Genomic DNA, 17,756 nt, shown 5'->3' on the forward strand with positions numbered 1-17,756 from the left:
ATATTGCCTGCTTTTTCATAGCAATGTGCTTATGCTCTCAACTTTCCTTTCATTTGCAAGTAACATTTGGCTGTATATGGCAAACATCCTGGCTGTCTGCATGTGTTCACTAAATAAAAATGCTTTTTGTGCTTACATGTATTCAGAATAGACATTTCTTAAAATAAGTAAATTGTATTTTTTTAGTAGTTTACTTAAACTAGCTGTATCAGTAGTAGCGAAAGGGCCAGTGACCTCAACAAAATGGCATATAGGCAAGAAATGACAGTGTAAGGTTTGGGTTTGCTCTTTTTGCCTTAAAGACTCATTTAAGGCTAGGCATAAATAATGTTTATTTATCTAGCTTCTGGGTAGCCATAAACAGCAAATAAGGAGAAGCTACACTAGTGTTTACGATTTCCAAGATACTCTAGGATTATCCATCAGCATTGATGGGAAATGTAGGTTAATATATAGCGTGTTCTTATGCATTAAACCTGAGCCCAGATGCAGGCAAAAACCTATCCACAATCTGAGAAAGTTTTGCTTGTATAAAGAAAGCGATATGCAGTTTTTGTATGTTTACTTTGGGTCGAGCACATCCGTTGCTCTGCCATGAGTGGGAGCAGATGACATCCAGCAATCTCCCTGACCTGAATTGTACTGTTTCTCTGAGCATGCACCAAGCTGCCAGGAGGTTAATGCAAAGTCCATGACCATAGTTATAAGAGCCTGTTGTGTCTAATAAATGCTATGCACTGAAATCTTTTCACAACAGATCATCTTTGAAATTGCAATGCTAACTCATGTTGAGGTCAGTAGAGAGTTCTGTATGTGTAAAAAAAAAAAAAAAAAAAATAATCTCAAAAACTAGTTATTTTATGAAGTTATAAGTGTGGTCTTGCCAGGTAATAATGTGATAGAAATTTTTTTTTAATGGGGAAAAAAAACCCAGCATGTTAAATATGGATTTTTATTTTTTCTTGGTATACCTCAGTATACCTAGGTAGAAATATCCCAGGTTTTCTGAGATACTGAACAGTTCTAGATCTCTCTTAATCCAAACTTAAAATATTAACTTAAAACTCTTAAATAGGAAATGTAGGACTTCAGAGTCCAGTTTTCTCATTAAGCAGTGGAAGACTGCAGCCTCCAGAGAGAAACAGGGGTAGTTCAAGGCTAATCTGGGGTGTGTGCTGTCAGAGGGCAGCATCAGTTGCTGCAGCAGAAGCACTGAAGAAAGGAGCATTCCAAAGTAAGGTTTAGGTCCATGAAACTCCTGCAGTCTAGCAGTGCTGAAGACTGCCTGCCAGGTTGTCATACTCATGTATTCTGAATGTAAGTGTCCATGTGACTAATTTAACTTGTGCTTGAAAATTTCCGTGTGACTATTTTGGTCAAATTGAATCTTGTTTAAAAGTAGCAGGTTCTCCCTGTGCCTGGCTGTGTAGTCTTTCTAATACACAGAATATAGGTGGTTTTGTGTGGTCTAAGGAGTAACACAAACTAGTTTTGCTTATACATTTTGGCTTTGGCTTGTCAATCTCAGGTTTAATCTATTTAATCATCTGTCTATAGCATTCATTTTATTCTGTCTTGTTCGTGTCCTGAAGTAGTGGACTGATGGCAGGAGGGAGGAATCATTCAAAAAAAAAAAAAAAGGCTGTAAAACCACAGTAATTCTTGGGTTTGGGGTTTCTTTGCTTATCCAGTATTTTTGTGAACCCTTCTAAATTCTTGGGCCTTACTCTTGAAATCTCTTCTGTTTTGTGTTCAAGGTTGAGAGTTTTACTTTGGATATTAATATTCAGTGTGTTGCATGTCTAGGTTGCTATTTATGAAAAATTACATTTGAAGCTTTGATCACACCAGGTTATTTGGGTTTCCAAATCGTACGAGGAAGAATTAGTCAACAAGAAATACTGGGATTGTGTCTGTTAATTTTAGCTGCTTATTCTGTGCGCTCCAGAGCATAGCATATTGTTGTTGCAGTGTTACTGTAAATGGGTCTTGTGAATGTTATCTGTTATTCATACATCTGCAGTAGAGAGCTGCTTGTCACCAGCTTTTTCAGGTTTAACTGTGATACGTTTCTGGCTGTACCAGATGGACTGAAAATGGAAAAATCACAATGCTGCTTATGTATGGGGGATTTTTAGCATGTCTCAGACTCTGAACTGCAAATGCCATTCGCTTGGTGTCAGGAGCTGTTTTTGCATGCTGATGGTTATTTTTAACTTTTTTGAAAATGTGCCTCTTACCTGCATGCTGAAGAATTCAGTATTGTGATCTTTTTCATGTGAAATATTGCCCTAATATTTATTGTCCTTATTGTAGGCAGGCAGTGTGACACCTAAATCACCCTCCACTGACATCTTTGATATGGTTCCCTTTTCTCCCATATCCCCTCAGTCATCAACACCTACTCGCAATGGTACACAGCCTCCTCCAGTACCCAGTAGATCTACAGAGATCAGTAAGTTTTGTAACAACTGACCTAATTTTTGCTTCCATTATATTTTTTTAATAAAGCATCTTTAAAGATTTACATACATTTTGCATGAAAAGCGGAATGCAGGTTTTGTAAATCACATTCAGTAATGCCATTTCATTTTTATACCATTTCCCAAAGTCATTGATGTTGCTGCCAAGTTACGTTATAAACATTTTTATTTCCTTGCTGAAACTATTATATAAAAAGTTTGAAGGTGTTTGGTTGGGGATTTTAACTTGGCTTTTCTTTTACAGTATCTCTTTTGTACTTCAAGAAATACTTTTGCTTCCTATTAGTTGTTTCCTTATCAGGCCACAGTTGTGGGACCTAAAGCCTGTGTTTCTGGGGGAGACAGCAGGTGGAGTAAGTATGGTGGTGATGATGCAGAAGGGAGAGCTGAAGAAATCCCTCAGGATGCAGGCTGTCTTGGAATGCTGTTTTCGATACTACTTTTCATATCATCTACAGCTTTGTTTCTCAGTTGCTGACCTCTCCGGATCCATGAACTGCTCCTAAAAGATCTTCAAAAGATGATTAACAATAGCAATTTTATTTACCAAAGGCTTGAAAGCAGCTAGGGTAAGGTTCTTGGCTTCATCTTTTAGGAGTCCACAAAGTCTTTTTAAAATTCTGGAAATTCCTTGGGGGAGAGGAGAGTGGAGCCATACCCAAGCAGTGTTAGAGGTTGTAGAAATACCAGTCTGTGCGTAGTACCTTCTGATGCCTGTTTTAGTATAGATAAGGAACGTTCATGTTACAGCCTGCCACCATGTAAAACCACATCTGAAGAATTTCTGCCTCTTTGGGGGAATGCTGCTAGTATGTAGAATTTTCAGGTATGAATGAGAGCTGTGCACAGTTATAAAAATGCATAGTGAAACTTCAGTCAGTGAATGTCTTCCCTAATATCATCCCCTATGCACCTTTTGGTTCCATTGCTCAAAATGACTGTCACCCGCTACAGAGGAAGTAGATGTTGAGGTTATTGATTCCATTAAAAAAATCTGTTCTTTTTTAAGAGAAGGTTTTAAATTAGTTTGAATTAATTTCTGTGGGTTTCTCAAAGGGTATATTAACAGAATTTTAAACAATTTTAGTAAGAACAGTTAATATTAACTATTCTTACATAACTTAAAAGCATATTAGAAGATTCTAATAGAATATTAGAATAGAACTGTTCTAGTAAGGGAATTTTTATAGCTTTATAAAGAACAATGAAAAAATAATTCAGACATCTCCTCCAAAAACTCCATTTGTGTTTTCAAACTTGTGCCTCTTAAGCTACAGATAATGCCATAAAATCAATCTCAATGTGCATACACAACTTCAAAAATAACTTTAATCGATCTACAGGATGAGATTTTTGTGGTTTTAGCTAGTGTCCTACCTCAGTTCTGATTTAATTGTGGCTAGAAATCTTGCAGGAGTCAGCGCTCAGTGATGAGTGGTCTTGAGAATTGCGACTATGTAGGTTCTGTAGCTGCTTAACCAGTGGGTTTTGTAATACAGAAAATAGTGTAAGTTGTTTATTCAATGATATGTGCTGTTTAAAATGGTTGTTTCTTCTGTACTTCACTCATTTGCATTAAATTAAGATGATGTAGTTGAGAGACGATGCAGTCAGTGTCTGTTACTTCTCTGTGCTCCTCAGTGTGCTGTGCTTCTGGGAGAGACTGCAGAAGTACATTGTAGCTGTATACTTTTGATACCTGCTCTTTCAGTCTATGTCACTGTACTTCATATGTTGAAAATTGTTGCATTCATCAGCTGTTAAAGCCCTTTGGCATATTTCAAAAGTGTAATTTGAAGCAGAAGAGGAATATTTTATATTCAAACAAGGACTTACTGTCTTAGATGAGAAAGTTCAGATCCCATAAGAGCCTCATTCAAGCTGTGTAATGATACATTACTATAATAATGTACAATAATACATTGTTTTATAGGGTTATATATGCTGCCAGTACAAGCAAGCTGGTGTTTCTTTCTCCAGTACAAGTCAGATAAGTGGCAACCAAGAGGAGCTGATGTTTGGAGTCTCCCGTCTTCTGAGGTCATCTTCTCATGTTCTTATGTCTGCTTTTTTAATCACTGCACTTGAGCAGTTTTTTTCCATCCCTTTTGAAGAAATTACAGGGTGATTTTGTTGGATTTTATAGTTTTTATAACTCATTTGGGTAGGTTTCCCAGCAAAAATCGGGAGGTTATAGGTGATATCTTTAGCTTAGACTGGCTCATAATACATCATTCAAGAAACCCAGCGTTCTAATACTGGAAGAGTGCCACACTGACCCTTTGTTGGAAAGGCAGTTATCTCCAAAGCATTTAAGCTTTAAAAAAGGAAGAAGATTCTTGAAATTTTGAGTTCTCATTCAGCAATACACCAATATGACTTCTCAGTAAATGTCTGCACTCTACTGGGGTATCTCAGTGAAAGCAAATAGATAATTTTTACCCATTTTAAAGGAGAAAATAGCATGATTTGGGGACAGGAAGTTGCAAATTGGACAAACACATGGTGTCTCTTTAGGTAATAATTGCAAAAAAGCGATTCTTTCAAAAACAAAAGCCCTTTCCAGAATTGTATTTTTACTCAGAATGCTGCTGAGAAATATTTCTTTTAACGCGAAGTTTGCGGTAACCAGCTTGCAGGCTGAATGTAAACATTGCAGCCCAGTACAGTAATTGCTTAATTGAACGACTGACGGATGCAAAGTTAGTGCAACCAAAAATGCAGCGTGGAGGACCACACTGTTGCTTCCTCAAGGAGGAAGGGATTTCAAACATTCTTTTATGTTATCTTAAAGGACAGAATTCATTCATTAATTTTAGTTAATTAAAGAAGGCATTAATTCCTGTGTTTCTTGTTGGCACAGCATTATTTTCATATCTCAGAAAGGGACTGGAGAGGAACACTCTCTGTCAAATGGTTCAACATCTATTTCACTCAAATACATCTTGAACAATCCAAGGTCACAACTGGCAGATGTAGAAATCTGCTCCAAGATTGTCTCTTTCCAGAGATATTTAGAAGTATGTTGTCCGAATAATGGTGGAATCATTTTATAAGCTGTAATAATTCCAAAAGAAAAAATATGGAGTAGCCTGCAGCTAAGGGAAAGGCTTTCTGGACTTCGCTGCCACAGATTATTCCAAATATTTTCTTGGGTGCTTGTCTTCAGTGTGATTAATTTTTATTTGTCATCACAGCTGCTCCAGAACATCTGGAGAAAGCATATATCAGCATAACTCTGTGCCTGGATGATAGCTAAGGTAAAGAAGATTGGTATGCAAGATGCAGCAGAAAAGCCAAATATTTGTAGTTTTGTTTAGTAGTTGCTAGTTTGGAGTTTATTACAGAGTGCAGGTTGCTACTCTCAAGTATTATGTGTTTCTTGCCCTGAATGTCAGGTGGGTCACAGAAACGAGAATTTATTACCTGTTTTCTGTCTTTCTGTGGTTCAAGTTGAGGATGTAAAACATCAGCACCTCGTGGTTTTGAATCTGTTGGTCGATTTCCCAAGCTCTGAATTTTATTTCTATCCAGAAAGGAAAGGGAAAGGGAAAAGAAACCATATATGCTGTTTGAAAGCAGGATGGTCTCCCTGGAGAGGAGAGGGCTCTGGAGAGACCTTATTGTGGCCTTCCAGTACTTAAGGGGGCTGTAAGTTTGAAGGGGACGATCTTTTTAGCAGCCCCTATAGAGACTGAACAAGGGTTAATGGTTTTAAAGAGGGTAGGTTTAGACTAGATGTAAGGAAATTTTTTTTTTGCAATGAGCATGGTGAAACACTGGCCCAGGTTGCCCAGAGAAGTGGTAAAAGCCTCATCCCTGAAAACATTCCAGGTCAGGCAGGTTGGACAGGGCTGTGAGCAACCTGCTCCAGTTGCAGATGTCCCTGCTCACTGCAGGGGGGTTAGAGTAGAAGAGTAAAGGTCCCTTCCAACCCAAGCGATGCTATATGCTAAAGGATTGTTTCCAGAGGTTTACTGGTTGCTGTGTATTGGAGAAAGAATTGCCTGCCTGTGCTACCATTATTTTGAGGTGTGTGCCAGGCAAGATGGTATTCTTGTAGTTAATCTTCATGCAAATACTCTAGCTTGAAATAAAAAATTACTGATTTATCCCATCTCCACTAAAAAGGAGCACCCCTGTGAACAGCGGGGTGAACATGAGCAGATAAGCCTTGTGGAGATACCATGCAACAGTGCAGAGCTCTTCAGTGACTAAATTTTAGTTATCCATCCAGTTGCCACATGTTCTTCAGCTTCTGTTCAAAAGGAAAATACTGATTGTGCTATTGAAAATATTTCATGGAACTTTATCCCTCCCTGACTCATAGCAGTGCAATCTCTCATACAACACACGAATTTTAAATGCAGAAAAGCAATTGTACTATGGGCTTTTTTCAGCTGGTTTACTGAAGTGGTTAGTGAGTTATAATAGAGATAGTTCCCAAAATAATTGTTTTTTCATAGAAACTCAGCTAGGAAATACTCTATTTTTGAATTTGATTCTGTACAAGGTTTATTAGGCTCTGTCACTTAGAATAAATTACACTATGGTTAATTTTAAAGTCTGCATTGAATAACAATATGTATCAAATAATCCTTCACCTGAAGGCGGGTGACATCCAAGGAGGTAAAGCTTCTGCCATTCTCCTGCTAATGAGCTCAGAAGTGCTGTCATTAATAAAAGCCCAGTAATAAGGCATGAATGTGATAATACCCGTAATAGAGTACAAAATACTTTCAAAAGTATTTTGCTTTCAAAATAGTGGTAAGTCATATTTCAAAAAGAAATTGAAGAGTTGTGTTTACCTTTTTTTTTTCCTAAAGACATTCCTTGAATGTTTGCTAAGGCTTTGTGTTGAAACTGGCTGCTTTTAGCTGTCTGACCACACAGAAAACTGTCAGCTCCTTCTAAGGGTAAAAAGAACCTATGGAGAAGGGAAAAAAAGAAAAAACAAAGAAAATGGGCCTACATAATGAACAAGTAGACTTAGGAGGGGCATAAAGTATAATCACTTTTTGCCCAGAAGAAATTAATTGAAAGTCAAAGCTGCTGCTCGTCTGAAGGTTACTTGGAAGGAGTGTTGGAGCATGTAAGGACACTGGTTGTACTGGAACAGACCCATTTTGGCTATGAAAGAGGCAAGGGATGGGGCAAATCCTAAACTTTAAATTAGATTATTGTAGTTAAGTCTCTTCTGCATGCAGGTGGTCTGCCTCTGCCAAGAAAGACTAGATAATTTTTTTTGGCTCACGTGGGCTTTAGGAATAAGTCTCTCTGATCTGGGCCATCTCCTGGTCCCATGTGACAGTTTGTAGCTGTTTAGCCACAGTTTTTGTGATGTGTAATTAATCATGTTCTTGCTTGTTACTGTTCTTTACTATGGGAGTGAATGCTGGTAGCTGCTAGTTATTTAAAATGCTTGTTGTGCAACCTGTTAACACCTAATAGATCGGGACAAAACCCGTGGAGGCTGACATGCACAATAAATGTTGAAGAGCCTAGACAAGTACAGGTCTAAAAGTCTGACTCCAGGGAGGCCAAAATAGAGACATCTGTTTAGGTATTTGCACATGCTTCAGCATCGCTAACATGACTGGTATGACTGCAACATGTGTCAAGTGATCAGTTGTCAGCTTCCATATCTTGGATGTCAAGGATAACATTTTGTGCTTAACCAGAAAACTAGCTAGTTATTTCAAAGATACCAATGGCCCCTTTTACTCTCGTGCTCTTAAGCTAACAACGTTTTAGGGCAGGTGGTATAATTCCCAGGTTTCTTGCTGGACAACCATGAAAGTTAGGAGATAGGATATGGTTTTAATTTTCTCTCCACCAATGACAACACTGTATTAACTCATTTCTGTAAATTTTGCAATCAAAGTGGCTGGGTTAACAAAATTATTTTCTTACTGCTTTAGTTCAACCCAACGTGGGATAGAAAAACTCTGTATAGATGGCACCACTACATGTAGAGAAAGAAAAAAATCCATTAATGAGAAGGAAAACAAAAAAACCACACAAAAACCCCCAACCCAAAACATTTGGGCTGTCAAATGTGAAGAACTAGCTTGTTCTAATAAGAAAAAAAAAAAATGTACTGGAGATATTTCTTGTCCAGACAGAAGAAAAAAAAAAAAAGAAAGAAGGAAACAAAAATAAAAAGCCCCTGACCTCTGGAAAGCAGACTGCAGATACAACAAAGTGAAAAACTGTATGGTATTGGAAGAGAGAAATTTGCATTCTGTTGATGGATCCAGATTTAGTGACATTTTAGGGCGAGTGACCTTTAATGATCCTATGCTTTTTTCATTTTTTCTTTCTTGACTTGGTCTTACACAAGATTTTAGAACCCCGACAATGAGTTTTAGTTACTGCCAGCTAGAGGAACTCTATCAGATGAAGGCCTTACCTTCCATGAGTAAGAGTAGTTGCTTGTCCTTGCAGAGGCGTCCTTAACCTGATGGTGAGAAGTAGCAGACAGGGGACAGGAAGGCTAGTTTGTTTGCAAGAACCTGTTTCTGACAATAATGTTGAAATTTGACAACTGATACCAAGCTCTTCCTTCCTCATTTACGAAGCTTCTTACACATGCAGATTCCAGAGCACATTTCAGTAGGAGATGCCCTTTTAAATTGCATCTTATTCTCATCGGATCCCTAAAACTCCTCTGGAAGGAACAAGCATTAATGAAAGCTAAAGTAGGGGCTTAACAGTAGCTGATGGTGTTCATGGAAAAATATTTGAGTATTAAACTTTGGAAAACCAATCAAGAACTGGCTTTTGAATTTGGGTGTTAAAAATTGTGGTTAATCAGGTGCATATCTGGAGGTGCTACTGCTCAGCTGGTTAAGGGGGTGTAAGCTTTCTTTTTCGAAGTGCTGTTGTCATAGCCCATGCCTTTTCTCTCGGTGACTCACTTTTCTGTTGTTCCAGAGAGAGACCTTTTTGGAGCAGAACCTTTTGACCCTTTTAGCTGCGGAGCAGGAGATTTCCCTCCAGACATTCAGTCCAAACTAGATGAGATGCAGGTAACTACTGAGTTACAATTATGCAGTTTTCTATGGCTATATGACTGTTCTTGAAGTACGCGTTTACGTATTCTGAAAATGCACGCACAAATACATCGGAAAAAATACTTCTGACTGTTCCTTTTGTAAGTTGTCCTGCGGTCTTTGAGTTGGAGTTGGAATTTGCCTGAAGATCCTTCCATGGTGTGAATATGGACAGCTGCACTAACGCAGGGTTTCTCAGCAATGTGCTCAAAATGGGTACTGCTACTCCTGCCTGGGAAGGGACTGAGCGAGCTGAAAAAGAGAGCTGAGGCAAGAGCCCCACAGATACACTGGTCTTGTTACTTTTCAGTTCCAGCAATCGCCACCATCCCAGTATACCCTCATCTTTCCCTCAGTGGCATCAGTCTGGTTTTTCATAGCGTTGGCAAAGGCAAATACTTTCTTAAGAGGCCATGGCAATTTTCTGCTGCTGTTAAAAAAATTGACTGTAGCATTCTGGGACAATTGAACTCTTGAGAATTGACTCAAGAATTCTGAAGTGATATGTTTTTAATAGAAAATGTTTGTTGATTCTGAAACACTCAACAGTATCTCCAGTTATTGACCCAATTTTGAAGCAATTCTAGGAGAAAGCCTTCAAGGTTTGGAATAAATCACTCTCTTCAGCCAGACTTTCCAAACTGGTAGTTTCTTGCCAGCTTGCTTATCTGTTTCCTTTTTTTTCCAGCAGCCTGCCAGCAAAATGGAAGGCTGAAAATACTGGGAACTTGAATTTCTAGCATCCTGGCTCCTCAGCAGAAAGTGTTCCTAGGGCTGCCAGCTCTCTTGTATCTCAAGAGCCCACAGAGTCCAAGAGAGCAAGCTCTCAGGCTCCTTCAGTTCCTCTCTTCTGCCTGGAGAGCAGCAGAAATATTTCGAAATGGCTGAAATAAGATTTAAATGCCATTTAATTTCCCTGAGTATAATTTTTTTCATTCCTGTTCATTGTAAAATTTTATTTTCCATGTCGGTTTAGGATGGTGCCACTGGCAGCTTCACCTTCTATGAAGTAATAAATTTAGATTCTTGATCACCTGTACTCTGGCCCACATAATTTCGGTTTGGAGCTAAAAGCCAGAAATCTCTTCTTGGCAATTCCGGTAAAAATGTTACTACCAAGCTCTTTAGCACAAACCCCAAATCTAGCACCTCACACTGATATATGTCAATGTTTCCATTGTCTGCAGCCTGTTTTAGGAAAAAGCATACTGTAGCCTCTGTGGCTGTGGCAACACAGAAATGTCACACACCGAGTTCTTATTGTGGGTAACGGTTTGACCAGATTTTGAATCGTTAGCAGGTAAAGCAGCAAAGTGCTGTTCCCTCATCCATCAGTGAATGGGACAGTAGAAACCTTTATCAGAGATTTTTGAAGTCATAAAACGAAAAACTGCTGTCATAGTTTGTACTCTTGACCTGAAAAAGTAGACAACCAACCAAAACAAAACCCCCAGATCTACTCTGTCCTTTGCAAGGAATATGGCATTGGTCAGGTATTCCTCCCTACACATGCAGGTTTTGTTTTTTCCAGCTTTTTTGTATGCTTTATAAACTAGTCTCGCAACTAGAGAGTCTGGCATTTCCACCTTAGCATACCCTGACATTTCAACTGAAAATTAATTAGCGGGTCTTTATGTGGGCATAAAATTTGTTCAAGTATAATCCAATTTAGAACAAGTGTAAGGCTGATGAGGTGTGGAAAAAAATGTTTTTAACTTTGGCCAAAGCAAAAGCTTATGTGCAGTTATTTTACTAGGTGGTTAGTGCAAAATACACTAGATTGAAACATGTTTTTCCTAATATCTTCTTTTGTCTTCCTGTGCTTTCCTGGGTGCCTAGCGTCAACGATGGTTGGTATATCATGTTTTAGTAATGGTATTTACAGCATTTACAGTTGAAGTGTGCATGTGTTCATGTCTGGTGTTTGCACCTTTATATATGTGTACGTATATATAAATTTTTAAGTTTTATATTTTACACAGACAATGCTGTAAGTCAGGGCCAATTTAATTTTTAGGGACATATAATTTTTAAGGTAGGAACAGGTGATTTTGTTTTTAGTCTGTCTTACCAGCTGCTTATCAGCTTCGTTTTCATTGCTGTTTGTTTTCTGTGTGTACTCGTGCAATCTGCAGTTTTCATTATCAGATTGTCATTAGTGAAATGGTTTAAGCCAACCCTTTGATACATCATTGTGTTAGCACAGTCACGTTTGTCGTTTGTGATTTTGTGGTTTTGTTTGGAAATAATTATTTAAAAACTTGCCACGAGCAGAAGAGAGCTGTGCTAGAAGTCAACGGTTGTTAGATACACAGGCTCTGAGAAAGAAGGTGAAATGGATGCCGCAAAAGGTAAAAGCATAGAACATGTAACGTGCTGTGGGAAGTCAGATGTTAAGAGACACAAAAGGAAAATGAAGGCTTCCTTCCTTCTCTGGAATGCAGAGTGAAGGAATCTGTTATCTTCACATTATGAAGATACAGCCTGAGTTTCAGTAAATACATATTCCATTAAATACAAAGGTAAGTTGTTAATGAGCATACCTAATAGTTCAAAATATAAACTTATTCTGAGAGGGTTTTAAACGCAGTTACCCTCCACTCCGGGTGGCAAGCAAGCCCCTCAGCACCAGGCAGTGACAGGCTGGTGGGAGCAGCTCAGTCCAGACTCTCTTATCCTATTTCTCGTGTGGAACTCTGTCAGATGCCTTGGCAAACGTGCTCCAGCGTGCAGAAGAGCTGTGTGGGTGTATGCGTGCTTTGGAAGGTGATGTTTAAGCAAAGTGGGAGAGGAAAGCACAAGACAGAGGAAAAGACTTTGGAGAATACTCTTAATTTGGGGGTGCTTTTCCTTTTCATCCAATATTCTGAACTTAATGAGATCAGATAAATTTCTCTGATCTCTAGGGAATCAGTTTTATGTTTAAACTGTAGGGAGGATCCATATTTCACACTTAAGCTCTTTCTATTCCATTTCTTAGTCCAATCTCTGTTGATCTTTTTTGGAGAGCTCAAAACTCGAGCATGTGCTGACATGTGACTTTTACAGCTCAGGCTTCTCTCTGATGACTATCCAACCTCCTGTTTCTCCCCACACTTAGGCTGAAACATATTTTCATCCTCTCCATTTTGAGTGTATCCAGACATTAATAAAATGTATCTGTCTATTTTCCCAGAAATCTTGCAGTGAGGGGATGTTTCTCTGGATCGAGAATCAGACCAGCAACAGCTGCTGTAATTTACTGAAATCTCAAGGTAGTTAGTATCCAGTATTCCAGGAGTTACAGGCCATTATCCCTGTGTGCCCTGAAGTAGTCAGTAGGCTTGTCATCTTTCTATCGGAAAGAATTTATGCCCAGCCCTCTGAATTATTTTCTCAGAGACGTGTAAATTTATCATTGGTTCATTGGCTTTGTGCTGACAATCTCATTGAGTGGAGTCGCCGTGAAGTGACAAGTGAGTTAACCTCAGAGCCATAAGGTTGACTTTAGTAAATTTATCCTCTAATAAAATATTTATCTTTTACTGGTTTTAACCAGAATAGCTCATGTCTTATTATCATAGACATAAAAAAAAAAAAAAAAAGTGGAAGTTTTGGAAGAGGAATTGTTTTCAGATGACTTTTTCTAGTGAAAAGCAGCTTTACTCCTCTCTATTTATAGAGACCAGTCATACCCTTTAATAGAATACCGTTATTTTTCTGGGTAAAAGTGGAAGTTTTGGAAGAGGAATTGTTTTCAGATGACTTTTTCTAGTGAAAAGCAGCTTTACTCCTCTCTATTTATAGAGACCAGTCATACCCTTTAATAGAATACCGTTATTTTTCTGGGTAACTAAGATGTTCAGTCCTTGTGTTAAATTATCTCAAAAATTAAAAAGTTGCTTGACACTGTCGTCATGGAGATGTGAACACAGAAGCAAGGCACAATACTGATGAACACTTCATGTTGCCACCTCTGTCCAGTAGCAGGGAATGGGCTTTTTCAGCATTCCCTGAAAATCAGCAGATTTCAGAGGTTTTCTGACCGCATGAACAGAGACTGTTTCCTCAACCTTTGAAGTACAGGAAGCTGTAGCACACATGTTTTTTAATAAACAGGCAGTGAGTTATGCTAAAAACACATGTTATTAGAAGCTGAAATGTCTGAATTTCACCAGGTAAAATATTTAAAACGCGGTGTGTTAAAATTAATGATACATTTTTAATATATGCATAGTGTGTAATGTGTACCAAGTGCTGGCTATATATATCATTTTTAAAGAAAAAATATTCTGCCCAACACATTAACCAGGTTTGTTAGAAAAAAAAGATAAAAGCAAATCATAATTTAGAATCTGCTCAGTCATTCCAACTGACTTCATTATTATTACAGCTGTGAATGCTGGGTTTTGGAGTGGAGAGTTGAAAGTTGGCATACACTGTAATAATATACTGTAGTATATTATTTCTTATAATTTCTTATATAGTATAATATACTGTAGTATATATTTTGCAAATAGTTCATTATGGTAATAAAGTAAAAAGGCTTTTTAAATAATTATGAGACGTGTAGTGCAGCAATCTGTTAATGGATTAACAATAATCACGTTGCAAATATGAAAATGTGATTGTTTTAAATGCAACATATCACAGCTTAGAAGTGGAGGGGAAGTGTTCTGGAGAGGAGTTGCAGAAGGAAAGGTCAAGGAGACCAGTGTTCTTCAAGAAAGTAGGAATAGCTCAAAGCAAAGTCATAGCAAACACAAGCTAAGCATTAAGTGACAAAATACCAGTTTGTGTAGAATAAAACAAAAATTAAAAACCCGATACCATCAACGAAAGAGGAGTGAGATGTGTGCGCGTCCAAACTGCATAATCTGATTTGCTCTTAGATAACCAGAAAATGGGCATTGGAAGTGCAGCTACTAAGATGCCACCACCAGCAGCGATTAAATATGTAGAAGGAGTGTGCAGGACATGAACGGGACACGTGTTTGGTGAAAGGCTCTCTGGATTGCTAAGAGTTAAACTGGTTGTTGTTAAACCAGTTGCTGTAGCTGTTCTGCTATTGCAGCTGTATCAAGCAGCCTCCAGCTGAAGCAAAATCTACCCGTTTTACAACCTCAAAACTGGAAACAGCCTTTAAATACTCTAAAAGCTTAGCATTTCATACACACTCGTAACTGTGGGGTTTAACAGGCTGGATTGTAGGGCTAATTGTCTGAATTCTCTTCTGTGTAAGCAGTCCGCCTTCGACTGCAGTTACTTCAATTAATAGTATCCTTTGGGTAAATGAACAGCGTCTGTTTATAACAGGAGCTTCAGATCTGTTCACTTGAATTATCTTTTGCATTGAATGCTCTTCTGTCAGCCCTTCGAAAAATACGGAGGGGAAACGGGAAAAGTCAAATATGCAGATGGCAGTGCCCTGTCACCTGTGTAAGGCAAACTGGGTAGCACAGCTGGAGAAGGTTTACTGTACAGTACTGCTACTGCCTCATCATCTCATAGTATGGATCTGCCTTTAGGAAAATGCAAATTTTACATGGAAAATCTCAGATCATTTAGTAACTATTGCCGGGAAGTTTATTCTGTTTCTCAGCATTATTTTTCTGATGGCAGTAGCTGGTGGGGTTATTAATATTCATACACTTTAAAAATTCCAGCCTGTGGTTTAAATTGATTTGAAATTAAGCTGGTTCCACTTGGGATTTATCTTTTAAACCCAAAAGGTATGCTGGTGAGGTACTGCTCTGCATTTTGAGAAAATGCTCGAGTTTATGCCTAATCCCAATACAGATTGCTTTACACAGAGATCTATTTTATTTACGAGATATGTGCTTTCATGAAGCAAACATTACAGATGTCACAGCATACAATCAGAATTCTCTGAGTGAACTGTATATTAAGACAACATTGTCACAGCTGCCTCTGGAGCTGGTGTTCTCACGGCATTCCCATTCAGAGCTCTTGGTTTCCAATTGCTTATGTCTTTACAGCACTTTTACCTGATTCAGAGGTGACTTTTCTCTTGAAGGTCAAGCCACAATTATTCAGCTTCCTTTAAAGCAAAAAGAGAAATTAAAACCAAAGCACTTTCCCTGTGTTAAAAGTGCAGGATTTGTTTTAGAACTGGTGCAAGCTAAGTACGTTTTGTAAACCAAACACAGGTACTCACCGAATGATTTTCTTTTCAGTAGAGGGGTTGGTAGCATCTGGCTTATAGCCACTTTTGCACTCCTACGCATCAAAGTAATGTCAGTTAAAACAGGAATTTTGGTCCAAACTTTTAAAGAAATTCTTTACACTTTATGAAGACTGTCGTATTTTGTTTCACTGATTTACATGTCTTTGAAATGCGCAGTTTGTACATTTGCAATAGAACGAGCATGATTTTATTTGCCTTTTTAGGCAGCTGTATTTCTTTCCTTGTACGAGATGAATCCTTTTATAAGTTAACCACTAACACTTGCTAAAAATAGGCTGACCAAATAAAGTATATGACTGCAAATTCACTCTGAAGTATCCTTACGGTTTATCTGCCTGAAGATAAACTCAAATTTAGATGGTTTTAGAAAGAGAGCGTAGTCCTCCAGAAACCACTTTCCTTTTAATTAACTATGTCTTGTTTCGTTGCAGGAGGGGTTCAAAATGGGATTAACTCTTGAAGGAACAGTGTTTTGTCTTGACCCACTAGACAGCAGGTGCTGATGCCAAGAATCTAAATGTGAAATTCCTACGCAGTGTTGGTTTGTTTGGTTTTGTTTGTTTTTTTTTTTAATTCTGAACACGTATTCACAGATATTACCCATGTGCCAAAACCTGCTTTCTTCAACATGTAAACACTTGTGAGGTTGCTTCTGTAAAAAGCCAACTTAGTTCCAGTCTTTCCCTGTACAAATGTAAAAAGTTGTGTTTGTTTATTAACTATGAATTAAATTACACTGTTGTTTCTTTCTCTCACATTTTGGCCTGAGTTTACTACACTTTATGATGATTAGCCTGGAGAACTTCTTCAGAAAACCTCACACGTACCTCCCTCTGCTGATGTGCAAACATGATTTTTATATAATGCATTACCTGGCAGCATTTTGAAATTATGCTTTTAAGCCATTATTAAATATTCAAGCAGTAAAATGATTAATATCTAGTACAAAAAGTTCAAATTGCAGTGAAAAAGCAGAAAATACTAACCATTAAGATGCGCTTAAAAGGTAAATCTGGATGCTGTGTAATTGATTTCCATTACTGTGTATGGTTACTATGCTGTATATATGTTATTAGTTAATAAAATCCAGAAGATTTTTAGGTCCTTAATTCAGGTTTTAGAAATCAACAAATTGTTAGTATGCTAATTAGCATTTAACGAGCATAGAACTGCTTAACTGCAGAACAGACAAAGTGACTGCCCTTTGTTTTGGTATTTTATAGCTGAACTGTAAAGTATGTAATTTGGTATTCATTACACGATAACCATAACTCAAAAAGAGGATTATGGTCTTGCATTTACTTAGGAATTTGCATAATTTTGTGTATGAGCAGGCACTCTGTTTACTGGGCTCAGTTCTGTAAGATACTTTGAACACCTGACTGTTCACAGCCGGGCTCTGCTGAGTATTTTTTTCACTGTCTGCTTTAACGTTAAATGTCTTGCTATAATTTTGAAGCTTGCTGCAAGAATTCAGTATAAGTTAGTTAGTCCTCCACAGCCACGGATTGTTCGTGTTACACTGCTCACCAAAATTTTCAGCTGCTGGCGAGTCGAACGCTGACCTGTCTATGCATATTCTTCATTAATCTTTAGCATAAGCAATAAATATACTGTCTTATACCCATGTCAGAAAATTAATATCATTACTGTTCTGATTCCTAAGCTCCACATTAGTTCAATTCAAAATCCTAATATTTTCCCCTCAAAACACATAGATGTGGAAAACCCCCAAAATTTCAGGTTTATTTTTTAATATTTTCTTCCCTTTTTCATGAGAACTTTTTTGTCATATTTACGGTTTTGTCCTCAATGGTTACAGTTTACACCAAAAATGCATTTTGCGAATTCGTCATCACGTGTATATCTTTATGCCTTGTTCAGCAAAGTACTTCTGCATATGCCTTTGAAGTCCACCAAGATGCATGGGGTTATTGCTTTGCTCCGTTTGACGTATGCTCAGGTGTCTTGCTGAATGGGGGCCTTAATGTCCTCTTACATTACATTAGTCTTCCTCTCTTCTTATTCTGT

The 17,756-nt window shown here is 38.0% G+C and overlaps 1 protein-coding gene across 2 annotated transcripts in view; it reads left to right on the top strand.

Annotated features, from left to right (window-relative positions):
• The window catches only part of GULP1 (GULP, engulfment adaptor PTB domain containing 1), a 67,184-nt gene extending 50,956 nt beyond the window's left edge, over positions 1 to 16,228 (top strand). The window contains exons 7-10 of one of the 2 annotated variants that reach the window (XM_010134541.1): positions 2,317 to 2,455; positions 9,420 to 9,514; positions 11,378 to 11,388; positions 16,157 to 16,178. In XM_010134541.1, coding sequence (XP_010132843.1) covers positions 2,317 to 2,455; positions 9,420 to 9,514; positions 11,378 to 11,388; positions 16,157 to 16,178 — 267 coding nt within the window. Of the gene's footprint in view, positions 1 to 2,316; positions 2,456 to 9,419; positions 9,515 to 11,377; positions 11,389 to 16,156 lie in introns of both variants that reach the window. The other variant, XM_010134539.1, reaches the window with a different exon arrangement.
• The last annotated feature ends 1,528 nt before the right edge of the window (positions 16,229 to 17,756 follow it).

Source organism: Buceros rhinoceros, unplaced genomic scaffold (genome assembly GCF_000710305.1).
Source record: "Buceros rhinoceros silvestris isolate BGI_N320 unplaced genomic scaffold, ASM71030v1 scaffold6314, whole genome shotgun sequence".
Taxonomy (NCBI): Eukaryota; Metazoa; Chordata; class Aves; order Bucerotiformes; family Bucerotidae; genus Buceros; species Buceros rhinoceros.